Source organism: Pantherophis guttatus, chromosome 4 (genome assembly GCF_059756535.1).
Source record: "Pantherophis guttatus breed Tessera chromosome 4, ASM5975653v1, whole genome shotgun sequence".
Taxonomy (NCBI): Eukaryota; Metazoa; Chordata; class Lepidosauria; order Squamata; family Colubridae; genus Pantherophis; species Pantherophis guttatus.
In genome coordinates this window covers 40,970,735-40,994,074 of record NC_142066.1, presented here as the reverse complement: position 1 = coordinate 40,994,074, position 23,340 = coordinate 40,970,735, and the positions used below count along the sequence as shown (strand labels likewise).

General features: G+C 39.3%; 1 protein-coding gene across 7 annotated transcripts in view; it reads right to left on the bottom strand.

Moving 5' to 3' along the window:
- SHANK1 (SH3 and multiple ankyrin repeat domains 1) overlaps positions 1 to 23,340 on the bottom strand; it is a 110,463-nt gene that overhangs the window by 70,518 nt on the left and 16,605 nt on the right. For all 7 annotated transcript variants that reach the window (XR_009623069.2, XR_009623070.2, XR_015733743.1 and 4 more), the window contains exons 2-4: positions 12,234 to 12,476; positions 4,597 to 4,800; positions 187 to 258 (exon numbers count right to left, since the gene is read on the bottom strand). Coding sequence is in view for 3 of the 7 variants with exons in the window: in XM_060693638.2 (XP_060549621.1) it covers positions 187 to 258; positions 4,597 to 4,800; positions 12,234 to 12,443 (486 nt within the window). In the remaining 4 variants the exon portion in view is untranslated. The remainder of the gene's footprint in view (positions 1 to 186; positions 259 to 4,596; positions 4,801 to 12,233; positions 12,477 to 23,340) is intronic.

Here is a 23,340-nt window from a genome sequence, read left to right as displayed (position 1 = left end):
AATAAATAGAAAGTAAGTTCTTATACTTTGTCTTATTTGCATAATAGACGCCTAAAAGGACAGGCCAACTTTGCATATTGGACGATAATTCAAAATGTTAAGATTTTTACAGCCAATTTAGATACTCTCCAGAGACTGAATGTTTTACTTTTTCCATAGAACTTTAGAAAACTCTTCTTTTCTCACCTTTGTGTGGAGTTTTGCTAGCTGCTTCTCATCAAGGTTGGTTTGCTTGTATACTCGTGTCTTGTAGCGGAACTGCAAGGAAGATGACAATAAGAGGATCAGAGAGAATGGGAAGGTGGGTCATTGACTGCAGCTGTACACAGAATGGATACATTTGCAGCCTCAGGTAAAACATGAATGAACGTAAATATGTAAATAAACGTAAATAAAGTGATGGTTTCTTTCTCCCACACAGATGCTACCCATTCATGGCTTATTTGAAAGCTATGCTGAATGGCACAATTCTGCAAATTTAAAACAAATAATGGATTCCTTCTCTGGCACCTTCTGGCATCACTTTTTCACAAGACACCAGATGCAAAAACCTTGATGGATTGCTTACAGGTGTGTAATCACAGTTGTTGCCTAAACATTTCCAGAATCCTCGTAAGCATCTGTTTGACTTGGGCAGTTGCCATTCTTCTTCCCTGGCCTGACGCCCTCCCTCCATACATTAATTTTCTTGGAGTGACACTCTTAATTGGCATCAAATGATCAGGTCCAATTTTTAATTTCCAATGATGCCAAATAATTAGTACTGCCCTGAGGCAGAAAATCAAAAGCACAGTTGGGTCCAGCAGGTTTGGGCTATTGGCTATAGATCCCTCCAGTATTTCTTGACAATATGGTGAAATGGTGCAGAGGCAGTGGTGAAATCCAAATTTTTTTACTACTGGTTCTGGGGGCATGGCTTAGTGGGTATGGTATGGCTTGGTGGGCGTGGCTGGGGAAGGATACTGCAAAATCTCCATTTCTACCCCACTCCAGGGGAAGGATACTGCAAAATCCCCATTCCCACCCCACTCTGGGGCCAGCCAGAGGTGGTATTTCCCGGTTCTCTGAACTACTCAAAATTTCCGCTACCAGTTCTCCAGAACCTGTCAGAATCTGCTGGATTTCACCCCTAGGCAGAGGACACTTCATTCATAGCTTCACCTAAATCTAAAGCCATTCCTGGTTCTTTTATTCAGAGCTGTACAATTTGTAGGCTGCATATGACGTCTGGTACATGTTTTGCAGCCTCCTAAGGCCCAACACATCAATCCCAGAACAAGCCTGCTTTTGGGAATGGTGGGGGGAAGAAATTGAATATTTTTTTTTATTGGTGCCTTAAGATTTTTCAATCCATTCCATCCCTTTAACCTTAGTAATCAGTGATCAGTAATCATACTGATACTCTCCCATCCAATAAAATTATTTTTTCGGATATGGGGTTTACCCACCAGAAAGAGGCATCTGCAGGGAAGGTCAAGAGTGGGCAAATGACAAAAGGAACATCGTACTAATCTGATGCAAATTGCACTGCACATTGCACACCTGTTATTTAGTTAAAATTTAGACAAAATTAATGATTGCATGCTGCTGAATGCTGCAGGATGAAATGTGTGAGAAATACTGAATTCAGAATACTCTATGGGCTTGTAGCATTTATGTACATATTTCTGTGAGTGCCTATGGATAGAAAAAAGAATGTCCAGTTCTACCTCCTTTGAGCATAGATCTGAAAGAAATGCATCATCTTTGAATATTCATATGATTCAGTACCTCCCACTCATCAAGAAATGACTCAAGACAAATCTATATTTCCAGACCTTAGCTGATTTATCATTTTTCCTGTTGTCTTACCTTGTCCTTCCCACTCTCCTGCATGTCATGCATCTGATTAATCATATTGCAAGTTTACGGGCAAGGCTTCCTTACTGTTAATCTGATTATTACCAGTCCTTCAACCTCATTGAAGGTTTTAACAGGACTTAAGCATGACTAACTTCCAGATCCAAACTGTTATAGGCTGTATTTGACTGTAGCTTAATAAAAGGCAGTTACAGTTCTGGAAAGAAAGACATCCAACTTTCATCATTCCCCTATATTCCATAATTTTTCAAAACTCTTCCACATTGTAGGATCAGTGTCTTTGTGTACCCAAGGATTGTTAGGAAGATGGATACATAATCTTGGATGTCCAATAAAAGTTAGATATATTTGATGCATTCTTCTTTAATCTTGAGAAAACTCTATTCCTATTATGAATGTAAAGGAAATAGATAAATGCTTAACAACATTGTGTTTTAGTTACTGTAATTTATAAAAAACAAGTGGCTGACATTTTACTTGTGAAGCAACTGGCAAGCAAGAGAAAATTTGCACATACAGGTAGTCCTCAACTTACAGCAGTTCATTTTGTGACCATTTGAAGTTACAACACTGGAAAAAAATGACTTGTTAGTTTTTCACACATATGACTTTTGCAGCATTCCCACAGTCATGTGATCAAAATTTAGACGTTTGGCAGTTGACTCGTATTTATTATGGTTGCAGTGTCCCAGGGCCATGTGATTCCCTTTTGCTACCCTCTGCCAAGCAAAGTCAATGGGGAAGCCAGATTCACCTAACAACCATGTTACTAACTTAACAACTGCAGTGATTCACTTAACAATTGTATCAAGAAAGGTCACAAAATGGGCCAAAGCTCACTTAACTCAGTGGTGAAATGCTACCAGTTCGCACTGGTTCAGGTGAACCGGTAGTGATAAAAACTACCGGTTCGCGTGAACTGGTAGCAAAAAAAAAGCTACCGGTTCATCTGAACCGGTATTTCCGACGATCAGCTGTGCCGCGCGATTTAAAATCTAAATCACGCAGCAATCGCAGTCGCGTAGTGAATCTAAATCATGTGGCAAATCCCCCCCTTGCTGCTCTACTTACCTTCCCAAACCTCCTTTTGGTGTGCACTGTGCAATGCGCTTGGTGCGCAGCGCAGATGTGCGGCTAGCGAACCGGTGGCAATCTGGTTCAGATTTCACCAATTTAACTGTCTCGTTTAACAACAAAATATTTGGCCTCAATTGTGGTCATAAATCAAGGATTACCTATATAATGGAATATTTTTTTAAAACTGCAGAGCCTCATGAAGGCTTAGCATATTAATATAAATATAAATATAAAATCCAGTGTGAAGCCTTTCCTTTCCTGAATGCTACTTAGTGATTACCATGGAAGAATGAGAAGGAAATCAGCCTTGTCCTGAGAATCCATGCATCAGTAAGTCAAGCCAGATGGTTATAGATATAAATAGTCCTTGTTTAATAACCACAGTTGGGACTGGAAACTCGGTCATTAAGTGAAGTGATCCCTAAATGAAACATCACTCTTTTACAATTTTGCTTCAGCTTTCCTTTGCAACAGACTTGTGAAGGTTGTAAATGTGAGGACATTTTTCATCACCATCGTAACTAGAAATGGTTGCTAAACAAGGCATTTCTTAAAGAAAGTCTCCCTGTATTTACATCTATAGGGAAAGAGTGGTTAACCTATAGCCAAAATGCAAATTTGTGGCTTCTGCAAGTCTTACCAAATTTCAGTAATGATTTTCTCATCAATTTTCAGTAAAAATGGAAAAAGTGGAGTATAGTCCTTTATTTAGATTTTATAGAGCAATTCTTCCCAAATATCCCTTTCCTCCCAAACACACACACACACACACACACACACACACACACACACACACGTTCCAGGAAATACAAGTCCTGCCCATTTTGATGATAATAATATATTGTTGCCCCAACTATTAACCACCATTTATTTTATTGACATGATGGCCATGGCTACTAAAAATTTTTCCCCAGGCTCGAAAGTTCTCAGTCTGCGGTTCTGGCCAGTTTATCACTCTCCTCAAGACTTGAAAGCATTAGTGAGTAAAGAAACCTCTGATGAAGAGCAAGAAATGAGTATGATGATAGGCCCTTCATAAAAGAAAAATATGAGTTAGGTGGCTGGAAGCGGTTGCCTCTATGCTCCATTTAAAAGCATAATACATTAATTCCCTTACATAAAAGCAAGCTGAACCAACTACCCATTATCTTGGAGATGCATAGACAACAGGAGCAGTGGAACACAGAGACTTGTCCCGCATTGAGTTCACAGCCACATTGGTTCAGTTCGCTACAAAGGTAGGCAAGGAAATATCTGGTACTTTAAAATAAAACTTGGCTGGGCAGCACGGTACTTTTATTTTATGTACAATTATTGACTAGCCGTTAGCAACCAGCAAGGTGAAGAAGATGAAATGGTAGCTTTGCTCTTAGTAGTAGTAGGAATAATAGGAAACAAAGGTGAGTCAAGTGATAGAAGCCTTGAGAAGAAGGAAACCAGAACCAAAAATATCATCTTGCCTAGGAACCATTTAGATGAGAAATGCTTCTCAAGTTACTGATGACGTAAGCAGCCTTTCCTAGTCTTTGGTTTTGCAAATAGTGGACTACTGTATGCACAAACTGCTATTTGTTTTTTTTTAAATAAACTACCAGTGTTCTCTCATAATGCTCATCCCTCTCTGACCCAAGAGTGCTGTCAGATAAGCAGCAACCTTACCTCAAGATAGGGTACCCCCTTTTCAAAACTCTGTGGGTACTCGCGCAAGAGTCGCTCTTCATCTAGGAATTTCGCATCCCGGCCATTGGTGGCTGGCTGGAAGAGTCCATAATTTAGAACATCCTTGAGGCTTTCGTTGAGGGTGCAGAGAATTTGTTGTTTTGCCACCCAAATGGCTGCATCAGGGTTGAAACGTAGGCATTTCTAATGCAGAAACAGGCCATGCAAGAAAAGGGTGTAGATAGAAAGCAAAACAATTCCATCAAATTGGCCCCAAATAATAGCATGATTCTGCCCCAAGGGAGCACTGTGTGTTCTATAATAATGCTTTTTAGCTTTGCATATAAGTCTCTTTTTTTTTTCCTTCTGTGATAGCAAACCTTGGTTAATCTGAAATAGCTAAAATGGGTCAGTCTAGTTAGTAAGGTGATGGAGAGCTTTGGGTATGGTTTCAAAAAGGCATTTTGGAGCATGCAGGAGCATAAATATAGAACCCATCTGCTGCACAAAATCCAGGGAAAAGGCCCAGCTGCTTAAAACAGCTTGTGTTCCTGAACACTTTGAAGCACCTTTCTGAAACTCAGCCTAAAGCACAAACAGCCCTAGTGGTTTGAACTTAGATGGGAGACCTCTAGGCAATATCAAGATTAAAGTGTCATTCTAAGGGGTTTTTTTTTTTGTGTGTGTGTGTTTTTTTTACCAGTTATGAGTATATTATAGGGAAGTCTGGGGGGGAGGGGAGGGTTAGGGAGGGTTAGGGAGGTTGGGAAGTTTGGGGGGGAGGTGGGGGGGGAAAGGGGTGAAAATGTAATTGTAAAACTTTTGCAATAAAAAAAAAAAGATTAAAGGCTAGACTCTTGGAAGAAGGTGGTGGCAAAACACTTCTATATTCTTGCCAAGAAAGCTATCGATGCGTTCATGAAATTACATCTCAACCTGGAGAAAACTTATTTTAATATCAGAGAGAGATTGAGCAGGCCACACAGTCTCACTGATACAAAGAATTTCTGGATTCAATTAAGCCATTTTTAATGAGAAGAGCACCAGGCAGGAGAGAACCTAAATCTTGGCAAACCTCTGTCCATAGCCAGAAATGTTCCAATAAGGAATCTGGAAATATTGTATCGTGATAGAAAATCAATCCATGTGAGCAGTGGCTTAAAAGTAGCTTGCATTTATACTTATTTAGGTGCATTAAATAAGTTTTAATACAATGTTATTTTAATATTAGCACTCTTCAGTTATTCTACTGCCTTTGCATTCAACCTTTGGTTTGGCCATTTTGCAGAATCTGAATTTTTCCTCATATGTCCATAAATGAAACAGAGGAATTTGCATTCTTAATTGAAACTCATTGTTCAAGTAAAGCAGTTGCTGCCTTTCCAAGGGAGCCCAACTTTTACAGACCTTCTAAAATGATGACATAGGGCACCTCTGGCCATCATTTTATTTTTTAAAAAAAATATACTCTTTTAACACTGAGTGAGCAGTAGCGCAGAGGTGATTCTACTGAAAGTGCCAGCATTCGTTCAGAAAAATTGCAATCACGAGTAATATATCTACTGAGTTTCCCTCAGATGTATCCATTTTGATGGAAGTTGTAGCCCAACATATAAAGGCTGCTGCAAACAATGGTATTTTAGACTTTAGATATAATGAAAATAGTGGATGTGTCTTTAAATAGTTATTTGTTTTTATTATTATTATTATTATTATCATCATCATCATCATCATCATCATCATCATCATCATCATCATTATTATTGGTTCAATTTATATAGCGCCCTTCTCCTATTGCACTCAGGGTGGTGCACAGCCAAGGATAAAAAACATACCAATATAAAATTTAAAATCAATTAAAAGAATTATACAGCTTTGGCCCACAATTTAAAACAATCCAATTAAAACCCAATTTACACTTAAAAAGCTAAAAAGCTAAAAAGAACTAAAAAAAAGGGGGGGGGTTTCATGCCAGCCCTGCTTGATGGAAAAGAAAAGTTTTTAGGGCACGGCGAAAGGCCTGGAGATCTGGTATCCTTCGTATCTCCGGGGGCAAATCGTTCCAGAGGGCAGGTACTGCCACAGAGAAGGCCCTCCCCCTGGGGGTCGCCAGCCGACATTGCCTGGCTGATGGCACCCTGAGGAGTCCCTCTCTGTGGGAGCATACTGGTCGGTGGGAAGCTATCGGCGGCAGAAGGCGGTCTCGCAAATACCCAGGTCCAATGCTTTTAATGTTGCTTATATCAAAAAATGAGCAATTCCAGGGCCTTTCAATTCATTTTGAGCACTAGGATTCTGCTCATATTTTCCCATAATTTCCTCTCACAGATCTATTGTATCAGCTTCTCAGTGTTAATGTTTCTTATGTGATCCATCATTTGTTTGTTGCCCATAGGAGATATGAAAATGTGATAGTAGCAGGATGCTATGTAAGGGAAACTATGTTAGATCTACTTGTCCCACCAAGTCTAGCAAGAGAGGCATGTTGCAGGTCCCATTTATGAAAGAGTATCATCTAGTGCAAGGGTGTCATTGATTCAATTTCATTGAGGGATGCATCAGGGTTGTGTTTGACCTCGGGAGGGGGTGGTGTCTAGGTGGGTGTGGCCATGGTGGGCATGGCCAGCTTTACATAACCTGTGTCAGGGCACCTATGGTGGGCCAGTCAGAAATGGGGGGATTCACTTTTGCTAGTAGTTTGTTTTGCTAGCACTCTGCCAGCAAAAACGGAGCTTGGGGGGGGGGGCGGTCCCCCCAGGCTCCATTTTCTGCTGTGACAGCCTCCTGCAGCCCTCTGCCAGAAAAAAAGGCCACCACTCTGCCCCCCCCCCAGCTCTGTTTTTGCTGGTAGAGGCACCACAGGCCAGCCCTTCATTTCCAGGGCGGTCCCATGGGCTGGATCTGGCCCACAGGCCTTGAGTTTGATACCCCTGATCTAGTGTGACCCAGGGGAAAAATTTTTCTTCATTGGGGCACCCAATCTATACAACAAACCTTTGCCCTGGGTCTTGGATTGGCCTGACTCTCCTAGCCTTTAAGAAGACCCTGAAGATATGGCTCTGCTGCTATGCCTGAAGGGCCAGCAATGGTGGGGAATTCCTCTAATGGCGGTGTTGAATTGATGTAGGATGCATTCTGCCACTGATCATGATTTTGTTTTTTAAAATTGATTACGGATTGTTTTTATATGTTTGTATGTGGCTAGTCCTTGATTAACAATGATAATGATCTATCACTATTGTTGTATGTACACTGAGAGCTTATGCACGGGAGACAAATTCCTTGTCTAATCATACTTGGCCAATAAAGAATTCTAATTCTAATTGGGGTCAGAATTTCCATTGCTAAGTGATGCAGTCATAGGGCGCAATGTCAAATGGCTACATCATTGAGCAATTGTATCCCAGGACTCCCAGTTGCTGTCATTAAGCAAGGATCGTGGGTCCTTAAGCAAGTCCCAGGCTACTTGCAACAGGCAAGCAGACAGTTAAAGTGCAATGTAAGGTGCAGCATGTGGTGTGATTGGAGATGATTGCTACTAAACAGGGGATGGTGAGTAAGGGCACATCAAGTTGCAGTGTAAGTATAGCAAAATAATTGCTGCTGGGTGACTTACAGGAGTGACTTCTGATCTTTCCTGCCTGCTTCCCTGTTGACTTTGCTTATGGGAATCTGGCAAGGAAGACTGCAAATAGTGATCACGTGTCTGTGGGACACTGAAACCATTGCAAGTGTGAGCCAGTTGCCAAGTGCCCAAATCACAATCACATGATCATAGCATTACTAGGATAGAACAGTGAGAAGTATGAATGTAGCTTGGAGAAGTCACCAAATGAGTGGTTATTAAATGGGGACAACCTGTATTGGTTTCTTACTTGATCTTATTGGACTGTTTTTACCTGCTACGGCAGGGATGCCAAAGTCAGAGCCAGCCCTCAGGGTGCTTAGATCTGGTCTGTAGGGTCATCCTGGAAACAACAAATGACTGGCCTGTGGTGCCTCTCACCGTTTTCACTGGCAGAGAGGCCAAAACGGAGCCTGGGCAGGCCATGTTTTTGCTGGCAGAGGGTTGCAGGAGGCTGTCTTAGTCAAAAACGGAGCTTCAATGAATGATGTGGAGCTGGCCATGCCCACTCCAGCCACGCCATGCCCTCCCCAAGGTCAAAACCACAACCCTGATGTGGCCCACAATGAAATTGAGTTTGACACCCCTGTGTTAGGGGCTGCCCAGAGTCACTTAGATAAGATGGGTAGCCATACAAATTGAATGAATGAATGAATAAAGCAGAGAAGTCTGAAGAATCCAGTCCTGTCAAATGATGGAAGGATCAGTGAGCCATCAGCACAAGGTCCATACCTTTTGTACATACATGCAGTGTCTTGGAGCTCCACCATGGTGGTAGAATGTTGCTTCTATCACTTGTCCCATCCCCCCCCCCGCAGGTCCCTCCCCTTCTGTGAATGCTTTCTGGTCTAATTGTGGCAGGAAAAATAAGGGAAATCTTATGCTGTGAATGCATCCCTTACTTCAGGTACAGAAAATTAACTGCTATATTGCAGTCCTAACACAATCTTCCTCAAAATGGCACTTTCCTTATGTTTCGATGACAAATCTTCTTACTCTCAGCAAAGATCTGGCTGTAGTTGATTGATCTTTTGATGGTTTTGTACATCCAGAAGGTGCCTGATTTGGAAAACCTGGTGTGTATTATGAATTATAGGATTTTGGCAAAAATATATACTTGAATGAAACAGGACTGGATATTCCTGCCTTTTGCTCCTTATGCATTTTTTCCTTTCTGTCCATTTCTTGATACACCATAGTATCAAGATGGGGTTTCTCTTTCCAACTTTCCTTGCAATTTACATCTCCTTCTCTCAGTGCTCAGACATCCAGGGTCAGAACTGGGGAGCAGGGGAAGGTAAGAAGGGACAATCAGCAAGACACATGCTGGCAACTCTATCCTTGTTTCCATGGCCACGACAATTTGTGATCTCTAGCAACCGTTTCCATGGTTGCCCCATGAATAGAAGTGGGGCCCAAATTGAACATTGGCAGGGCATGGGTTTAAAGAGACACTAAAAATTTCTGGATGGGTAGAGAGAATATAACCAGTGGGTCCGTCTTCTCCAAAGTGATACTGACCAACATACTTGGCATTTCTTTGTGGTCACAACCTGGTGGATATGTTTATATTTTACAAACACACACATTGCTATATACTAGAGGAAGCAGGCATCCTGTATGTACGCACTATGAAGTCTATTTAGAACACAGTGTTAAAGAACAGAGAAATTAATTGGGTTAAATGAAAGAGAACATAGATTATTTTACACAGCTATTAATAAATTACAGAACAGAAGCCACAAATCTTCCACCTGTACAATTGTTGATAGACTCTGTACTCTCTGAAACCAACCTGTATGTTCTTAGTTTGCTGAGAAAAATGACAATCTTTAATTACTAAGTTTATATGGCATGTTTGATAAATAGCAGTGGTATATAACTTTCTCCCCTGGTTTCATGTGTTATCTACTAGTAATTAGATGGACCTTCTTCGATGTTGGGTCTTCAATTATGGTGGCTAGCAGCAGCTGTGAATGATTGGGGATGATAGCTACCATATAACTTCTCCAAACATCTCAAAGTGGCATTGCAGGAAATAAAAATAGCAATTCTTAAAACTCAATTATGTTTATGAAGAAAAGCTAATGTGCTAAGGTCTGCTGGATAATTAGTGTCCTGATAGCCGTCCAAAATCTCTATCCAAAATAGCTGTCCAACCATGTGTTTCCTTTGCTTTATTTTCCAAAAGAAAAGTCCAGGTAATACTCCTTGGGTTATATTTGCAAAGATAATCGCCCAATTTCAAATAGAAGAGGAAATTTACTATGTTTATTCTCTGGTGACAGAAAGGCATCAATATGTGCTTAGGCAGTTCTTATCTCTCATAATCTTAGTTTTGGCATTATACCTTTTGGGATTGAGTCCTGGTTTAGATTCAAGACCCAATGCATATGGATCTTTACACTGAGATTGAGGACATAGAGAGGTTAGAATCGGTAATAAATTTGGCTGAAAGAGAAGACAGACTGGGAAAATGGACTGCAATATAATAGAGACTGATTTAAGGTTCTCTAAAGGCTGTGTGATCAGCTCATTACAATAAATTCCTTCTGAAAGTAACGAACATCACAGGCTCTTATAAAGTCTTCTCCAATTTAATTCCTAATTCTGACTACAGCAACTTACAATTTCTGGAATTCAAATCAAACGTATGTAGAGAGCCGCATACTGGGAAAAAAACCTTCTAGTATATAATTATATTTTTAAATTCTTAATAAAAAAATCATACTGTGTTTGAAAAAGAGGAAATGATCATCAGGATCTAATTGTCTCCTCCTATTATAATTTTTTTCACATAACTCTGACTCTAACCCTAATTTCACTCAGTTAGCTTTTATTAGGGCTTGTACCATCAGCTCACAATCTCCTAGAAGAAGATGGAATAATCTAGGATGTATATATGGAATACTATGGAAAATTTCATAGCAGCTCATATCAGCACATGCAGTTGCACATAATGAAAGCAAAGCATTTCTCAGATGCTCAGAGATGGTGAGGGCAGCTGTGCAAAAAAACTGGAAGGGGAGAGGAGGGGAAGGGAAGCATGCTTTGCCTAGATCTGCAGTTGTCTCTCCATATCAAAGGACTACCGGATGAAAGTACAGGCAGTTGTGGCAGTGTCCTTGTTTTATTGCTAATGAAGCAAAAAAGTAATATGTTCCTTTTATTGCTGAGCTCAGGGTGAATTCAGTTCTGCATTAATTACTTCTTAAAGGACAGCGGTGGACTTGGTGAGGGACTAAAAAGGAAAGTTTAATCTTCTTTTGTCTGTCCATATTTCTTGTGCCACCCTTCCCTTTAGCAGATTCAATGATTTAAAGACAAGGTCACCTGATGCTACACACATTTCTGCCCTAAAACCTACTGCAGATTTTACCCACCCTTAATAAGCTCATGCTATGTGCAGCAGCACTCTGAAAGACGAAGAAATATAGCAAGCAAGGCGCCCTGATTTAAAAGGGATGCATTTGATTCAGGGAATAATTCCGTAAAACTAGGCACAATTGCATAACATCATGATCTACTGGAATAAAAATTAGTTTCAGTAATCTGAAACAAAAATAAGTCCTCTTTCTGTTTATATTCCCTTGTGAATAGTGAAACCCTTGGATCAGGGACCTGTTACTTTTATATTCCGAAAAGTGCCTATAAATGACATGAAGATCATAAATTGGTTGTAATATTCCAGGTGGCTCAGGAAGTAGAAAATCTACATATAATTTGAAATAGGTTTGATTCAAGTGGCTTGCAATTGCCTTCTTCCTTTTTTTTTTTAAATTTTGCAATTTAATCTACAGCTTGGTATCCCCTACCTTCATAGTCCCCATCCAAGTATCCACTATGCTCGACCTTGTTTAGTTCCGAGACGGATCAAAATGGTCAAAAAGTCTTAAATTGCTGGGGGAAAAGCAACAAATAAAATTTTCCACTGCACCTTCAAACCTCAGGGTGCCTCCTACAGTGTTTCAACTTTCGCCCTTCCCTCCCTCCTTTCCCTATGGTTCCTTACCGTCTGGTGCAAATCAGGAATACCAATTCGGAAGACCATCATACTGAAGTGAGCGTCCTCAGGTACTGACATGGAGCAATTGTGGGCAGGGTTAGCAGGACTGGCCGGGGGGCTGGGCCCCTCGTGGGAGCTCTCCGAGCCAGACTCCCCCTCGGGGCACTGGGAGAAGTGCTCCTCCTCCTCCGCGCTTGATTCGGGGCTCTGGGGCATCGTCAGAGGTGCTGGGCACCATCACTGGCTGCACTGTAAGGATGAGGAGAGAAGAAAGATACAAAGATTTTTCCATGGAGGAGAGCAACAAGGGATATATTACGAACAGCAGGTGGAACCTAAAAACATATACAATGATAGCCTCCCCATCCCAGAGCTATAAGATGCATTCTTCTAAAATACACCTGTGCACACTTACTTGTGACATCTTCACCGACTGCAATGCTAATAAAGCATTTAAATCAAATAGTCCCAGAGCAAAACACCCATTAACACTCAAATAAAACCTTGGGCAAGTCTAGTAGAAAGTCATCCTTTATGCTTTCATAAACAAGCACAAATACTAAAGATTATATTGATTAAAAAAATAAAGGCAGAGTAAGGTCATCCATGCTGTTTTGCTGCCCTAGGGTGAATGCTAATTGTGTCACCCACCCACATCTTACTCTGTGTAGGAAGCAGACTGGGTTCCTCCTTAAGGAGTTTCCTAGATTGTGACTCTCTTTTCTCTGCTCAGTACCAGGGAATGGGAATTTCCAATTTTACAACTATGCAACAATGAGAGAAAAAGGATCTGAGATCAGTAAACCTAGCTTCTTTATTAATTGAGATAATGTCAAGTAACTAAATCAGCCTTTCACAGTCTGGTGCTTTCCAGGTGTAACAGACTACAAGGCCCATCAAATTCAGCCAACTAAGAAGTACATGACTGGGAGAAGGCTGACAAACATGATGTGCTGAACACTGGAAAAGTCTCGAGAGAATGGTAGCAACTGCTACTTCAATATAGCAAGCTGTCAACATATGTGTGCATGTAATGAGCTTTTCACACTGTGCAAGGTATGACTATCAGCCACCTGGTCTCACAGTAATAGATTCACACAAGCATATAAGAGAAACAAAAAGCGGTTTGCATGTATTCAAATATGCTTTCCAAGCAGTTTATAGAAAACTTGTTCTGACACATAGTGCTATAAACATCATTCCAAAAAACATATATAAAATCTCATTTGATCAGTCTAGCACATCTCAGATTTAGTTATTTTTTAATTTATAGCTTGGAAAGAAATCATCCTGCCCTTCATTCCCTTTTGTCTTTTAGCTTTCTTCCTTTTGTTCTGATTGTGCCTCTGTTTTGTTCTACGTCCCCCAACTTTTTCCTCTCCTGTGCTCTCCCCACAAGGGTGGCAGGTATAAAAGCCCCATCCCAAGCTCATCCCGGTCACATGCCAATCAGTTTCCTTCTCATCTCTCCCACCTCCATCCCACTCTCCTTCTCTGACTTTTCATGCTCTATGTCCCAGTTCCAGCTGGCCCCAAGGCCCATGTAATCTGTAAGGAAGCAGCACGTAATGTCCCAGAAAGTGTAACAAGACCTGGAATGACTGTCCTACTTTTGATACTAGCCCAAAAGGCTATTAATTAGCCCAAAAGGACATCATTTGCCTTACGTTGTCGCTCCTCCAATTTCAGACAGACAAATACTCTACGAGGTGGAGGGAAACATAGCTCAAAGGATGAACATGCAGTTTGAGAAAGTTCCAATTTCAAGCATTTCCAGGCACTTACTTAAGACAATGGATAAGTGTTGTCAATTGGAAAAAAAAAACATTTGGGACTAAATGGGCAAATAATCTGAGTTAGAATAAGGCAGTTTTGATATCTGATAAAGTATTCCCCAAGAGAGTTCCTTGTTTGATAAAACACATCAAATCATGCCCTCTTGACCATGACCTCAAAGACTCACAGATTACTAACTTTTTCTGAGACACCAGAGATTGCCGTGATTGAATACAACACATCAAGAAAGAACAAAGATAATGACAAAGAAAACTGACAGTCAAAGAAAAAATAACTCTTCCTGAAGCCAAGTGGACAAAGACAGATGATTCAACAGCGCAAGTGCAGTGTTTCCTATACTTTACACATTGTTGCTGGTAGCTTTTAACACCATAAATGCTTTGTAGTATTAGTAGTAGTGATGACACATGATATCAGTACAAGAACAATAAACAATTTATTATAATAGCACATCTAGGTCAGTGTTTCTCAACATTAGACACTTTTAGATGTGTGGACTTCAACACCCAGAATTCCCTAATCAACACTAGATGGAGAATTCTCAGAATTGAAGTCCACATATTTTAACGTGGCTGAGATTGAGAAACTTTGATGTGGAGAAAGTCTCAAATTTGTTCCGTGACTGGTAGGTACGGAACAAAAAGGCACACAAAAATGTCAGACTCTCTTGGAAAGAAGTTGAGCGATTATCTAGCTCAAGGTAAGAAACTGTACTGTTTGTTGGTTTTCCACTGAAGAAAAGGTAAAATGTATCCATGGCTTCCACATTCATATAAATTGAATGAATGTATAAATAATACATTTTTAGAAGACATTTTAAGGGGGAAAAAATTTAAATCCTTTCACTGAACAAGGGCCATATTGCAGAAGATACTTTTTGGCAGGAACTGTCATTTTAGCTGTGAACAGTCACAGTATGATAGTAGAGAAAGATCCGAATAGCTATCATATCACACAAAAAACAACAACAAAAGAGAAGACTTAAAGTACTTCTCTCTCTGCATGCAGTAACCATAGTAAGCTTTAGCATGTGATGAAAGACACACACACACACACACAGAGCTATATGTATTAAATATGTGTATTAAAGAGCCATGCATTATAAAGGGAGCATTTAACATCATGTTTAGTTAGATTCTGCCTATTTTGATATGTTCCAGGTATCTGGCTTTTCACTCCTATTAACCTAGTCAGTTCGTACCAGTCACATGTTAATGGATAAATAGGAAGAAAAACAGAAACCCCAAAATGAATTCACAAACTATGCCTTTATGAGATTTATTTCTGGTTTAGCGCAAGAGTTGTCAAATTGCATGGAACTATTACCCGTTAATAAAACTGATTTCATTGTGTTAGGGTCGGGCAAAAAAGATACCACATACTGTTACTAAATTGTTAAATTTATAAAATGAAACAACTATAGAACTCACAACTTTGTTAGGCACAATGGCACCAATCTTAGTTTTATTTTATTTTTGAGACTGTATCCCCCCTCCTTTTTTTTACATTTAATTTGGACTGATATCAGCTATTTAAAACACCTCCAATCTACAGAAAACCTTGGCTTGGCTGTCAGCTGTTCCAGGCAGCAGGCAAAGCCACAATTGTGCTAGAACTCAAGGTAAATTTGCTTGGACTAGCCATCTATTGGTACATCCAGGTAGAGCAGAAGTTCTAATAACATTCCTGTTTTGTGTTTATAACATATCCCTCTTTAAATTTCTGCTCCTCTGAAATTTATTGATGATTACTTGGAAGGTTGCAACTCAAGAGTTTGAGAACACATGATGTGTTGTCAGCCCAGCTATTGTGGCTTAGCATTTATGAAAACCATTGCTTAGTCAATAAACCATGGATAAAAAGCTACAACTTACAGAGTGCTTTATGAATGCATCACAAGACAATCATTTATATCTGCATTTTTATACTTCTATACTTACAAAGAATATCTTAGGAAACACCTTGGGTCCAAGCTATCTATGGAATTTTTTAGTCTTAAATTTATTCTATTTCTACATTTTTTTAAAAAGCCAGCTCATAAAATCAGTATATCTTTTTCTGAATATCGGCATTTTTAGATTTTAGTTTCAATTTTGCCTACTACATCTCTGCAAGCCACTGTTTTTTTTTTAAATAAAACACTTTTCTATTAGGAAGTATTTTTGTGCACTTTTTCTTACTGTTTTACTGAAAATGCATTCCTTGATCTGTAAAGCAGATCCTGCACCTGCCAAAAAAATGTAGGAAAAAGATGTTTTCTTACTGTTTTCCTTTTTGTATACATCTTATTTAATGAACTGCATCACAAAAATCTTAGAAGTGCAATCAGTGAAGAAGAAGTGCAATTACTGATGAAGAATTGTGTTCCTCTTTGCATATTTATTTGGGAACAGCTAATTTGGTAAGTTCCTGCCAAAATGCACTTTGAATCAAATTCTGTTTCATGTTCGAGGTTAGTAATAGACAGGTACTAAAATATTAAAGAGAAACAAGTTTCTCTTTCTGGAATGCCATTTTCCTTATGAAAAGTTCCACTGCCTTATAGAAGAGTGCACTTTTTTAAAAAAAAAATTGCAGAACAATGAATGGTTTAAACAATATTTTCAGGAGGTGCAAAGAAAGTAATTCACTTCCATCATCTATCTTGCTGTACTGTCCTACTGACATGACAAGTTACTTTATTCCCACAAGGTATCTTACTCCCGGCTCTCTCACATCAGTTAATTTAGCCCATCCTATGGCATGCAATCCTCACATGTGGAGAATGTTTGTAAGCCAGGGTTTACATGTGAATGGAAAATACTCATGACTCAATATGCAGGGCTGAGCAAAAACTCTTTGGTCCAATCGGTTGTCGTTGGACCATTGTTAGTACCCTATGGAAGCCATTAAGGTAGTGCAGGGTTTTTCCAAATCTGCTGTAAGAACTGTAAGCTTCTGTGAGAACCTGATAGAATTTTGTCCTGACGAGCTGTCAGGACAAAAATGTTTACTTACCAAAGCCATTTCTCTATCATTAAAGCTTTGCTTTTTTAACAGGGACTCTGGTGTTTTTTTAAAAAAATGAACAGACCTCAGTCTGAAACATTTGGAAAGCACCTAATATTAGTACATTATTTCAGGTATTGTTTCTCTTTAATATTTTAGAACTTTAATATTCTGTGAATATAATAATTGATCTTTAATTAACATGGGATTACGATTTAGCATAGCACACGGATCTGGTCTCTCAGTGTGTAGAAATTTAGAGGATTTCTTGACCTAATCTGTAATTCCATTATCATAAGCAAAAATCTTCAGGCTAAAACAAAGCATTATGATTTCTATGAGCATTTATTTCTTTTTATCCTTATCTTTATCTAAGTTGTTTGCAGGATTTATTGAAGCCAATCAAAAACTGAGCAGTATAGGAGAGACTTCACTCTTGTGTCCTTAAATCATGGTTTACTGTTTAAGAGAGATAAAATTTCTGCTTTCCAAAATAGCATGTCCTCTAAAAAACAATATTTTCCCAGGGTTGTTTTTTTTAACACCGGGATGGTGATATGTATACTCAGTGATTGGATATTGTAGCACAAAGTACAAAGGTCTTGTTTGTGACTTAATTTTATGGGGTGACTCTATTCCTATCAAAGTTGCATGTATCAGAAATATCAGAAATATGGTGTGACTTTCAGTGGCAGGCATGTTGTGAAAGTAATAGATGCAGATTCTGCTTGGCTAAATCTAGTGTGTTAGGGAATGGGGTTGAGGGGTACCCCGGACGGTGAACCAGCTCATGAGCAAACACACTGAGACTGAAATAATTCTGACAGAGGCGTCTTGTGTAAAAATATAATTTACTTTAAAACATTTAAAAAGCACTATGTCTTTAAGAAAGCACATTAAAAACAAAGTCTTATCTGGGTATGTGAAGCAAGGCTATCTCCCTAGATTCCTCTCCACAATACCGAAACAGTTCACAAGAGAATAAAGCTAACATGAAGATAAGCAGCTTCGGCGTCGATACATCATCGAGGTAATAGACGGGGGACAGCACAAACTTCACAGCTAAAAGTCACCTGAAGTAAAAACAGTTCAAACAGCAAACATTGCTTGAAGCTTGTGGGAGGAAGAAGGTCCAGCAACAGCAGTCCCGATGATAGCTTGCATGCTACAAAACAGCAAAAGGCAAGCATCCGTGGGCGTTCCTCTGCAACAGCGTCTGGAGTCCTTATCTGCATTCTTCTCCCATCTGCGGCATTTGCACTGAGCTTCCTGCAGGAGCTGTGCATTTAGGCCTAAACCGGAGTCTAGGCCCGAGTAGCAAGCGAAAAGGTCCTTGCTTATATGAGGAGTTAACCTGCAATTAACTAGGGCGGGGAAGGCTTGCAGGTAATTACAAACAGGAGATGGCTTGATTGAAACCATACTGTTGGTGAGTAGGCAAGTAGCCACAGCAATCTTGGAAACACTCGTGACATAGTGCCATTTATTTAAACTTTCCAGACAGGCTAACATTAATTCCCAAGGATAATAGGAATCAGGGATATTGGCAGGAACTGCAGACACAAAACACACACACAAAATAACGGATCTATATATTGTAGTAAGGTATGCTTTCTTTAACCATGATCTATTAAATAAATATAAATAAAAGCAGAGGTCATTGAACATACTTACCTGTTCTAAGGTTACCATATTTGACCTTTCTAAACAGAAAATGTCATAGAAAGGTGATTGTTTCATGAAATGTTCAGGGTTGAAGGGAAGGGGATTTATTTTGAACTTATATCCTATGTTTTTTTCCTGAGGGTAAAGAGAAGCCAACACAGAAATGCAATTTTCTCAAAAATCACATGAGATAGACTGGGCCCAGTGAATATATTACCCAGCAAACTCCATGAACAAGAGAATAGATAGGCAGTGAGGGGAACTTGGGTAAGAGCAATGCCTGTATACAGGCAGGGGAAGGGGATGGATTGAAGCTATGGACAAAAAAACCCAAAAGAGAACACAGAGATGGGGAATAAGCAGGAGGTAATAGGGAAGAGCAGGTATGTGGGAGGAGATGAACAGCCAGACAGGGGAGGAAACAGTGTTAGGATGAACACAGAAAGAGGCACAAAATTGAAGCTTAATTTTCTCCATTCTCTTTCAGAAACAAGCGAACAAATCTAGCCATTCTATTGCCTTTTAGAGAGTCTCAAAAGGGCTGACATTCAAAGTCTTAAGATCAGACCTATCTAGGCAATAGTGAATATATGAAAACTTGCTAAACCAAACAAATTATAGCACATTATAATATGTGAAGCAAACAAGAGGATGGTATTGCTGTGTTGGGACACGGGGATAGAAATATATATCCAATAATGGGGCTTTGAACTTGGATATAAATGTTGCTTCTTATTGGTTCCTTACTGAAATTTGAAATGATCCCTTGAAAATTCTACTTAAATCTAGAAATCAGGCCAGGCTAGCATAACAAGTGATACATATGACCACTTTATTCTTCTTTTTGTCTAGGATGATCTACTAAGACAAAGTTTTCCATTTTGTCTAAACTGAAAAACAAGGACTATCAGCTTAAGAACATGTTATGTTCCCAAAATATACAGTTCCAAATTGGTTATAGATATTGTCTTGCCTCCAACTGGTTAACCAGAATAACAAGATTCTTGAATAAACAAGATGGGCCTATTTCCTCCATAGAACTGCCTCCCTCCTATGTACTGTATATCACAGATGGTTCATTAAAACTGATCTGACGATGAGTGAAGCTAGAGCTGGGTAGAATCTGCAGCGTTTCCTCTCTCTGTGCCAATTTAGCTCCCTCTTCTCCCTCTTTTTTCCCCTCTTATTCTCTCATTGCAGCCCTACCAACCCTAGCATAGAAAAACCCAAAAGAAATAGGGCAAGATCAGAAGATGTGGAGGGGCATGACCCATAGAATTACCACAAGTCGGACTCTACTGAGTGGATAGCATCATCATCATGGTTCTCTCTGGTTGGGGTACACCTACCTCTAATTAACTGTTTAGCCATAGTTTAGCCAATCAATTAAACTATAACATGAACAACATCTATAAGAAGGTTCCTGTAAGATGGTAAGTGCAGTGCTGAGCCTCTTTTGCATGCCTGTGGGTCTCCATCCTGCAGAGTTTGACAACTCCACTGATTAATTGTTCTTGCTGTCAGAAAAAAATTCCTTCGTTCTAGGTTAGATCCTTCTTTAATAATCATACACCTGTTACTTCTTGTTCTGCCCTCTGGTGGTTTGGAGAATAGGTCAACCTCCTCTTCTCTGTGACATCCCCTCAAGTACTGGAAGACAATTATCGTATCTTCCTGGTCCTTCTTTTTGTTAGACTAGACTTCACTCCTTTTCTCAGCATGGCTTCATGGAGACTGAAACAGCCAATTTGTCTTTCATAGTTTCATATTGTGTCTCCACTCTAGACTAGGGCTTCGATATCTGGGTGGGGGAAATTGGGCCAATCATTAAAAAGTAACCAAGAGTTTTTGGTACTGCCATTAGCAACCATCTGAATGTTTGCAGCTGAAATTTGAGCATCTTCAACTATGGTTATTCAGCTATCTGCTCTCTGAGCACCAGAGGGCCCCAAGGACAAAGAAATTGAAGCAATTTGGGATTTACACTTTTGTTCAAGGAAAGGTAACTGCCGTCCATTTATTTTATTACATTTATAAACTCTGACATTGCTTGCTAGGAACTGAATCTCATGAGGGCAGTCCCTTAACAAAACAGGCAGTCCAGGAGCTAAATTCTAAATGTGACAATCCTGCAGAAACTTACAAATTTTGTTCTCCTGTTCTGGTAAGGGAGTCAGGAGATACTAAAATAGAATACGAGTAGAAAATGAGACAAAGATCAAATTGTGGGCAGAAAGTAAGACATCAGTTCCAAAAATCACATTGGAAAATGAATTCGGGGAATCCTCTCATGCATATTTTGAGGGTACCATGGCTGCAAGATGAAGGACAGAAAGAAAAAAATTCCATTCAATGATTACTCATTTTTTTCTCAAAATATAGAAACTTGACATATCATACTTTCACCAAACAACCGTTTTATAGAAAAAGCAGAGACTAAAATAAAATCCACCAATAAGGCATAAATTAAAGGGGGAGGGCATTTTAGAAAAAAGATAAGCAGCTATGTTCAGATACACAAAACTCTATATTTTTTATTGATCAATTGCTATAGTATAATTTTGTTTTTCCTCTATTGTACAGTTTTATAAGTATTTAGGAAAAAAGCAGGAAAAGTACTGTTGTGAAGGTTATAAGAATAATAACCACCCATAGTGACTGAATTCACATTTGCATTATGTACGTTACCTGATTTTGGCTTTGCATAATACATGAACCCTGGTAATGTATGTTGTTTAAACTGATCACTATGGTTTATTCAGCAAACCACTTTTAAACCAAACTTTAATTTTACAATGCTGCTGCAGCTGGATGCTGTAGCTGCCAGGACTAGGTGGATTTACATATTATTCTAAGTCATAATTGTTTTGTTTGGTTCTGATGTAATGTTATCTGAACTCAGTTATGCAATAAACCATGGTTAATTAATCCATGACTTGGGATGCTGTGTGAATACAAACTGTCATTGTTTTACTGGATTATTTCAGATAAAACTTTCCAATCTTCATAAATTATTCTCCATTTCTACCATATATATTGTTATTCCAGGCTGCCTATAATTTTAGATAGATCCAGATGCTTAGTGCTTAATTTGGTTATGAATTATCCCACTTTCTGCATCTCAGATTTTAAGCCAGGAAAAAAAACTCTAATCAAAATTAACATGTATGGCTCCTTGGCTTTGGTATTAAAAGCCTCAACAAATAAGCAATTGCTTATTTGGACAGCATCTAAAAGACACATCTTGCCTTCTGCATAGGGGAAACCAATTGTTTGTAGGCACTAAAGTGAGGAAATGTCTGCAGTTACATGACATTAACCTCTTTTGCTAAATATCAGGGAATTGCAATGTCCATTCCCAGGTATTTCAATCAATAAAGGAAGAACATTTAAGTTTTGTGAGATACCACAGATTGCTTGTCCCTTTAAATCAGCAATGGCATCATTCTGAAAATTTGAGATGGCTAGAAATGACTTGGGCTAACCACTGACTTCCCCACAATGTGGTGCCAGAAGAGCTGTATATTTGGGGGTGGGGGGAGGGGAGAGAAACAGCAGGCCCTGTGAATCTGTAAGTGCAGGTGGGTCTTCCAAATACGAGTTGGGCTGGTTCGGATGCAGGTGACTAGATGGAGAAATGATGCTGAGGTTAGTTAGGATGAAGGAGGCATGTGAGAGCAAGGAAAGCGGTTTGAAAAACAGCAGTAAGGAAGTGAAAGTTGGTTTCTCTGATTTACCGTGTGCTGGTTAAGTGAGAGAGATTGAAAGACAGTGTAGGTAGGTGTCTGATCTTGACAGACAAAGAAGTGAGTCAATTGAGGTGACTGTAACATTTATATTACTGGGGAGGTGGCATAAAAACGTTTAAACCAGGTTGATTAAACACCTAGAAACTGCATTTGCACAGCATATGAAATTTGGTTAACTTTTAACCATGACTACTTTGTTGAGGTTTAGCATGTTTTTTTTAATCCACTCTATTTTGGCCATGTTTCACCGGATGCACATTAATACTTCATCATTTGATAAATTTACACAAGCTTTGGATTTTTTTAAATATAAAATGGCAGCACAGATTTTCTTTACAGAATTTCATTGCATTCTGTCTTTAAGATTGTTATATTTCTGTTGTATTACTGTGGTACTATGACCACAACTGGGATCAGAATTTCTGTTGCTAAGCAAGGCAGTTATTAAGTGAATCACACTGGATTTTACCACCTTTTTTGTCATGGTTGTTAAGTGAATCACTGCAGTTAAGGGAATCATACAGTTGTTAAACTAATTAAGCTTCCCCCATTGACTTTGCTTGTCAGAAGCTGGCTGGGAAGATCACAAATTTTAATCATGTGGCCATGGAGATGTTGTCCTAAGTACAAGGGCTGGTCATGAGTCGTCTTTTTCAGTTCTGCTGTAACTTTGAGCAGTCGTTAAACGAATGGTTGTAAGTTGAGGACTACCTGTATCTAGAGAAATTGCCCGGAATCTTGGGGATGAGGTAAGTTTTGAGTTTTATTAAATAAATACATTTTATAAACATTATGTCCAACAGCCAGTGCATTCTTGAGAGATGTGATCCTGAAAGAGGGATCAAAGTTGTGGATTTGTTTTGGTTTTCAGTTTTTTGGTCAAGTTATTTGCCTTTTATTTTCATTACTTGTTT